The 8,467-nt window shown below is 37.1% G+C and overlaps 1 protein-coding gene across 6 annotated transcripts in view; it reads left to right on the plus strand.

Annotated features, from left to right (window-relative positions):
* The window catches only part of LOC114494503 (sodium channel protein type 1 subunit alpha), a 124,597-nt gene extending 117,087 nt beyond the window's left edge, over window positions 1–7,510 (plus strand). For all 6 annotated transcript variants that reach the window (XM_028509665.2, XM_036023363.1, XM_036023360.1 and 3 more), the window contains 2 exons: window positions 1,445–1,715; window positions 4,233–7,510. In XM_028509665.2, the coding sequence (XP_028365466.1) occupies window positions 1,445–1,715; window positions 4,233–5,410 (1,449 nt within the window). In that variant the 3' untranslated portion in view covers window positions 5,411–7,510. The remainder of the gene's footprint in view (window positions 1–1,444; window positions 1,716–4,232) is intronic.
* The last annotated feature ends 957 nt before the right edge of the window (window positions 7,511–8,467 follow it).

Raw genomic sequence — 8,467 nt, forward strand, 5'->3', positions numbered from 1 at the left:
GCAGCTAATGTTTCCAGTAGCAAAGATTTCTTCAAATTTTAGAGCATCTTTATATATTTTATGGTAATAGTAAAAATTATTTAAAAAGAGAGAGAGAGAGAAAATAAAAGAAGAAACAGAAAATGTACCCTTAATTTTGAAGGATTTAGAATTACACACTGGAATCCAAACTAAATGACAAAGGACACAAAGCAATGTGGTGGGCACATGATAGAATTGCTCATAAAATTCAAGAGTAGTTGCCAAATAATGTTAGGGAGAGGAGTAAATTTTGGATGGGGTTAAAGTACACGCAGGTCTCTGCTAGATCAAGTCGATGATGTGTTGAGTGAAATAGCACCTTATTTCCATTTTATTTTTCATTAGAGGTACTGAGTGTTTTGGAGAAAGAAAGAATTCTAGTATCTATCATTCAAATACATGGCTATAAAGTTAGGAATTACTAATGTCTATACCAGTCAGAAACAATAAACACAATTCATACCAACAAATGACATTCTTATGTTTCCATGGTGAACCAACCAAACAACTGTTGTGAAATGTGCCTTCTCCCACACTGTATTGATTTTTATGATGATGATCTGTGAGGTTAAAATAATTCCTGGGATGTACTGGGGCACAAAATATTAGGGCATTCATAATATGATAGCCAACAGTTGCCTCCTTAGAATGATGAATAATACATACTTTCCTTTGTTAGGTCTTATAGACATGAGTCAGCTGTGTACAGAAAAAATATAGGATAGAAGATATCCTTGGAGTTCCTAAGTGGCCTAGGGAAATGACCAGACAATAGCCCACATGACTAACAGTGGCAGAACTAGGGAGGAGAACCATGGATCAGTGACAAGAGATCTAAATTTTTGACATCAAAGCATAAGGAGCACTTTTCTGGTCTGAATATCACTGTGTAGGCTCCATCAGAATTCTGCGTCTGACAATGTCAGCAAAGACTGTGTAGGGGAAAAAGATCAGTACTGCTGTACATGAACTTCAAATGATAATGTTATAGGTGTCCTGGAAATTCCAAGTTCCCTTGAACCGTTCTTTGAGAATAAGACAAATGAAATGTAAATAGATGCTACATTTTGAAACAGATGCATGGTGCAGCTGATCATGGGACATATTGATAGAGCAAAATAAAGCAGGTTTCTTAACTTCTCATAATCTCACTATGTTAATATGCATTTTGTGTCTCTGAGAGAAGTGTATTAGTATGCAATATTTCTTATGAGAAGTCTGCTTTTGACAGGGATTATTATTCTGTGTAATATACATGGTAAATAGCAATTTAGATAACTGAAGTCAGACCATCTCTTAAAAATTCAGGGCCAGTGGTTACTCAGTACAATATTAGAGAATCAATGGAGAAAAGTACTTATATAGATGTCAATGCATACAGAAAAATCCTTCTGTTGCTAAAAGTATTTCTGTTTCTCTACAGAACAAATTTCAAGGAATGGTCTTTGACTTTGTAACCAGACAAGTTTTTGATATCAGCATCATGATTCTCATCTGTCTCAACATGGTCACCATGATGGTAGAAACAGATGACCAAAGTGAATATGTCACTAGCATTTTGTCACGCATCAACCTGGTGTTCATTGTGCTGTTCACCGGAGAGTGTGTTCTGAAGCTCATCTCCCTCCGCCATTATTATTTTACCATAGGCTGGAATATTTTTGATTTTGTGGTTGTCATTCTCTCCATTGTAGGTAAGAAGTATTTAAAGTTTCTTAAGTCAGCTCAATAAAAGTAAAAGTGGGAATAATCATTTAAATTAGAGGTCATACCAGTACTCGCAGATAACCACTGTGACTATCTTAATGTATTTCATCCAGTTGTGTTTGTCTTTCTTAGAAAATGAAGTTCCTTCTGTATATACAGTATTGTATCCTATTCTGTCCATTTTAGACACTAGGTGTATTATCAATATACTAAAGTTTCATTCATCTGAATTAGAAATATACTATTAACTAAGATTAAAATGTTTTGACATGTTGAGATCAAACAGGCTGTACAGTACCTAGATTCTAGATGGCTCTGTTTAGAAAAAGACTAGAAATTTAGTCTGATATTTAGGAAGTAGATTGCATCAGAGATATGGGCATAGAATCATCAGCATGTAGATAGGAGTGGAAGTTGATGGCAAGATAAGGAAAAGCATAGAGTGAGAAGATAATAAAAATAAGAATAAAATGTTAGCAAATTCATATAGTAGGTTCTTTAAGGGTGACAGATAGAGATTTTCTAGATTACCCTGAAATGGGCTTATAGTAATGATGCACAAGAGAAGTGAGGTGGCATGGAATAGTGTTTCATCAGTCATATATTTCAAAGCCTACAATGTGCAACAGGTCACATGAGCAATAGCTCATCTCATTCCAGCTACAATTCTAGCTCCAGTGAAATGAAGTTTGTCTGTGAGCATGAAGTATTCATCCTTTCCTAAACCAGATGATATGAGTGGGTTAACATTTAACCATCCAATATGTGTCACCTTTTGGGGGCAAATATTTATGTCATTTGCCCCTCTGAAGAAGTTGGCCCTATATCCAATTCTTATGTTGTATGTAGCCTTTGATTCCTGCACTAATCCATGTGTGATCAGTTTGGGATGGGGTAATAAGGTTGTATGCACCTCTTTTCTCAGTTTCTCTTTCTCTCTCACACACACACAATACATACACAATACATATACTTATATAGGTTTACTTATCCTTTACAGATTAAGATAGTCTAACTCAAAGACACTTGGTTTCTTGAGCTCCCCTTCAGTACAACTATTATTTCATGGTTTAAAAGGCAAATGGAGTGTTTCTTCATGTGCCCATGAAAGAAGGAGCTACTACCCTTCGCAACAGCATGGATGGAACTGGAGAGCATTATGCTAAGTGAAATAAGCCAGGTGGTAAAAGATAAATACCATATTAACTCGCTTATAAGTAGAACCTAATCAACAAAACAAAGAAATGAGCCAAAGAGAACCAAAGGCATGGAAATAAAGAACAAACTGACAGTGACCAGAGTGCTGGGGTAGGGGATTAGCAGGGGAAAGAAGGTGAAGGGGCAAGTCAAAGAACATGAATAGAGGACTCAAGGGAATGGACAATGTGGGAAGGATTGACTTGGAGTTGGGGAAAGGGCAGGGGAGAGCAATGGGGAAAAAGGTAGGACAACTATACCTGAAGAACAATAAAAAATTAAAAAATAAAAAGCAAATGGAGAAAGAAGTTTAAAAGAAGAGGACTGAGACCAATTTCAGTTACAAGAGACCAGAGAGAGCATCAGCCTTGGATTCTTTAAGAGATGCACCAGAGCATATATAAATAAATGTGTAAGAATATTATAGATGAATCCTAAGAAAATATTAAGTTCATGGGGAGATGAAAATAGCATCAAAAACTGCAGATACTTTTAGATGGTTAAGGACTGAAAAGAGGATATGTGATTTGGCATTTTCAGAAAAATAACTGTCTTCATATAAACTTGTTCTTCTATTTTTAGCTAATGCTGATTCAGGCAGAATTGAGCCTTTTTAACTTTTTATTTTTTTAGATTCAGTCTTGGGATTTAAATAAGCTAAACATAATTTACAAATACCCCTCAAAGGCAAAAAGTACTGTAAAAATGTTTATTGAACTGAATATAGTCTTAGCTCAGACTGAGATTACCAATTACCACAGAATAGGTGGCCTGAACAACAGAAATGTGTTTTTTCAAAGTTCTGAGGTTAAAAGGCCAAGATCAAGGAGCCAGCATGGTGGGGTTTTTTATAAGAGCTCTCTTCCTGGCTTGTAGATGACTAAGTTCTCACTATGTCCACACAGGGCTGGGGAGAGAGCAGAGCTTAGAAAGAGACAGAAGCTCTCTAATGTCTCCTCTGATTAAGACCTTCCCTCATGACCTCACCTATGCCTAATTATTTCCTAAAGGCCTTATCTCCAAATACTATCACAAGGGGGGTTAGGACTCTAACACATTAATTTAAGATTGAAAAAATTGTCTATAGCAAATATTGAGTTAATTTAATATTGAATGTCAAAATTATGGTTTATTTATAACATATAGTATATATAACTATATACTATATGTTATATGCATGTCACATTTAAGATTATGTTACTGCATTTCAGTGCTCTGAACTTTACCTTGGAGTCTTGACAGAAAATTAATTATTTTCATTATAACTTCCTCACTGGCTGGCATTCTCATTTTCTTATTTTCCATAGGCATGTTTCTGGCCGAGCTGATAGAAAAATATTTCGTGTCCCCTACCCTGTTCCGAGTGATCCGTCTTGCCAGGATTGGCCGAATCCTACGTCTGATCAAAGGGGCGAAGGGCATCCGCACACTGCTCTTTGCTCTGATGATGTCCCTCCCTGCATTGTTTAACATCGGCCTCCTGCTCTTCCTGGTCATGTTCATCTACGCCATCTTCGGAATGTCCAACTTTGCCTATGTTAAGAGGGAAGTTGGAATTGATGACATGTTCAACTTTGAAACCTTTGGCAACAGCATGATCTGCCTGTTCCAGATTACCACCTCTGCTGGCTGGGACGGATTGCTAGCACCTATTCTTAATAGTGGACCTCCGGACTGTGACCCTGAAAAAGATCACCCTGGTAGCTCAGTTAAAGGAGACTGTGGGAACCCATCTGTTGGGATTTTCTTTTTTGTCAGTTACATCATCATCTCATTTCTGGTCGTGGTGAACATGTACATCGCTGTCATCCTGGAGAACTTCAGTGTTGCTACTGAAGAGAGTGCAGAGCCTCTGAGTGAGGATGACTTTGAGATGTTCTACGAGGTTTGGGAGAAGTTTGATCCTGATGCCACCCAGTTCATGGAATTTGAAAAACTATCTCAGTTTGCAGCTGCTCTTGAACCCCCTCTCCATTTGCCACAGCCAAACAAACTCCAACTCATTGCCATGGATTTGCCCATGGTAAGTGGTGACCGGATCCACTGTCTTGACATCTTATTTGCTTTTACTAAGCGGGTTCTAGGGGAGAGTGGAGAGATGGATGCTCTCCGAATACAGATGGAAGAGAGATTCATGGCTTCTAATCCATCAAAGGCCTCCTACCAGCCAATTACTACGACTTTAAAACGAAAACAAGAGGAGGTTTCCGCTGTTATTATTCAGCGTGCTTACAGGCGCCACCTTTTAAAGCGAACTTTAAAACAAGCTTCCTTTACATATAATAAAAATAAAATCAAAGGTGGGGCTAATCTTCTTGTAAAAGAAGACATGATAATTGACCGAATAAATGAAAATTCTATTACAGAAAAAACTGATCTGACCATGTCCACTGCAGTTTGTCCACCCTCCTATGATCGAGTAACAAAGCCAATTGTGGAAAAACATGAGCAAGAAGGCAAAGATGAAAAAGCCAAAGGGAAATAAACAAAAACAAATACAAATAACTGAGGTACTATTTGTTTACAGCCTGTGAAGGTGATGTATCTTTGTCAACAGGACTCCTTTAGGAGGTCAATGCCAAACTGACTGTTTTTACACAAATCTACTTAAGGTCAGTGCCTACAATAAGACAGTGACCCCTTGTCAGAAACTGTGACTCAGTATAAAGGGGAGACAACCTTGACAGGAGGTTACTGTTCTCACTACCAGCTGACACTGCTGAAGACAAGAGACAAAATGGCTACTCAGACTGCAGGGACCAGTTCCAAGGGGTGCAAACCTATGATTTGGGTTGTTTAACATGAGACACTTTAGTGTAGTAATTGTATCCACTCTTTGCATTTCAACTGCCACATTTGTCACATTTTTACAAAATCTGTTAGTGGATTCATCTTTTTTTTAATCCATATGTTGTTTATTAATGTGACTATTTTTGTAAATGGGGTTTCTGTTGGGAAATAAATTAAAGGACCTCTTTAACAGGTATGCCACCAGGACTAAAGGCAATCACGTGGCCCTCCCATCTGAACAAAAACGTGGTTTGCATGAGGGCATGCTACACTTAGAGATCATGCATGAAAAATAAGTCACAAGGAAAACAATGAGTTCATAACTTCCATCCATGTTTCTGGGAGGGGTAATTAGTTGATCATTGGAGGTGCTTTGCTCATCTTGTTTTTTTTTTCTCTTTTTTTTTTTTAAACCCAGCCCCTAGACCAAGTAGATCATGTTGGGGGGTTGGGGTTGGCCATTAAATCTTAGCAGGTGCAAACTTCATTCAAATGTCTGGAATCATAAATATTATGTTTCTGTTTGTTGTATTAAAAAACTGAATGATGAGCATCGCTTCTCCCCTGAAGATTGAATTGACCAAAAGAACCCTTTATAAATTTCTGCTTAATCCTGCACTTTGTTTAGCCATCTTCAGCTCAGCAAGGTCAACACTGTATATGTTAATGAAATGCTATTTATTATGTAAATAGTCATTTTACCCTGTGGTGCACGTTTGAGCAAACAAATAATGACTGAAGCACAGTATTTATTGCATCAAATATGTACCACAAGAAATGTAGAGTGCAAGCTTTACACAGGTAATATAATGTATTCTGTACCATTATAGATAGTTTGGATGCTATCAATGCATGTTTATATTACCATGCTGCTGTATCTGGTTTCTTCCACTGATCAGAATCTCATTTATGAGAAACTACAAGTCAGTGGTAAAGTCAAGGAAATTTTTCAACAGACTTCATTTCTTTAAGTCATTAAAAGCAATAGTTTGCAGCAGTTGAATAGCCTTTTGGTTCTTTTTAAATTTTCAGTGGGTAACATATGATGTATAGCCCGACTGTACAGATATGTTTAAAGAAAAAAAACAACAACACTGCTTAAGCTGTTAAAAATGTGTTTAGAATTTTATAAGCAAATATAAATACTGTAAAAAAATCATTTCATTTTATTTTTCAGCATTATGTACATAAATGTGAAGAGGAAATTATCTTCAGGTTGACATCACAATCACTTTTCTTACTTTCTGTCCATAATAGTACTTTTTAAAGGAAGAAATTTGCTAAAAAAGAAATGAAAACAAGAATGGGTAGTTGTATATTTTGGCTTTTTTATTACATTTGCTAATTTTAAATTATTTCATAATTTTAAGGGGCATAATAGGTTCACAACTCACATTCAAATTATGCTTTGCAATTAGAAAAGGGTATAACATTTTATTTACACTTTTGGTAGCACCTGCAGTAAGGTAGTGTTTATTTTTTTCATTTTTTCCTTTTTTCTAACTTCTATTTATGTTTTTATTTCTTTGGAGTCATGCTGCTTTAGATTGCTCTAAATATGGTGTGGATTACACATTTTCCCCACTAAAACAGAGAGTAGTAAACTTATATAGTCAATTACATCAGGACATTTTGTGTTTCTTAAAGAAGCAAATCATAGGCTCCTCTTTTTCTTAAAACTACTTAGATAAACTGTATTCGTGAACTGCATGCTGGAAAATGCTATTATTACCCTAAAAATGCTAACCAACATTAAAAATGTGCAAAACTAATAAAGATTACACTTTTTATTTTATTGTTTGCCCAGTTACTTTCTGTTAGTGTTTTATAGCAAGATGCAGATATTTTTATTCTACAAACTGGGGGAGAAGGGGAGCTGAACACACACTAACACACATATGTACATGCACAAATGGGTCTACCTAGGCTGACAGGAAGGTGTGTCTCTGTTAGGAGAAGAAACTAATGTCAGAGCATAAGCTGGTAGCTCCAGGAGAAAAAGTATAGAAACCCAAGTCATGGTGGATGGCCACTTGAGGCACAATAAGAAGACCTTAAATTTGTATTCCAAAAGTAAAAGTTGCTGTGTGTGAATTCATTCTTGTGTTGGCACCTCCGCAGCCATGCTTCCACATGCTGCTCCACCCTGCTCTGAGTGAAGGTAATTATGTGCATTGTTTCAGTCTCATCAATCAATCTATTTCTCTCTAGCTCCCAACTGTTTTGGCCAATGATAAGTTCCCACAGGAAAGCACTAGTGGGAGAAGAGTTAATTTGGTAGTTAATCCCCAGATCCTTATTTCCTAGGTTGCTCTTGGCTGGCAGTGGCTGCATTTAATCAACAGCAGTCATGCTTTGGGTTGGAGAGTGCCCTCTTACAATGAGAGCTACTTTCTTGAGGATCTGGTTGTTCATCCCCGCTTCCTCTCTGAGACCTGTGGCTGGACTTCCCCTTTCCTTGTAGCTTTTCCCTAACCTTTCCATCACCTTTTAAAATGCCCCCTTCATGAATATTCTCTGTTGCCTCATTTTGAGATCCCATCTGTCTCCTGCCTGGACAATATGGTGATGAAATAGTTTTTGAAAGTGAGCGAGAGGCAAAGATTTGCCTTGAGTCAGCTTGGAGGCCTAATCTACCAGGCTTTGTATAGAGAAACAGTAACTGGGGGAACTACAATGGAATCGAATGCAGAATTCACAGAGATCATAAAAGGTTGCTGGAATGGTCCAGGCAGTAAAATGATAGTCTAAA

This window comes from Phyllostomus discolor, chromosome 4 (assembly GCF_004126475.2).
Source record: "Phyllostomus discolor isolate MPI-MPIP mPhyDis1 chromosome 4, mPhyDis1.pri.v3, whole genome shotgun sequence".
Taxonomy (NCBI): domain Eukaryota; kingdom Metazoa; phylum Chordata; class Mammalia; order Chiroptera; family Phyllostomidae; genus Phyllostomus; species Phyllostomus discolor.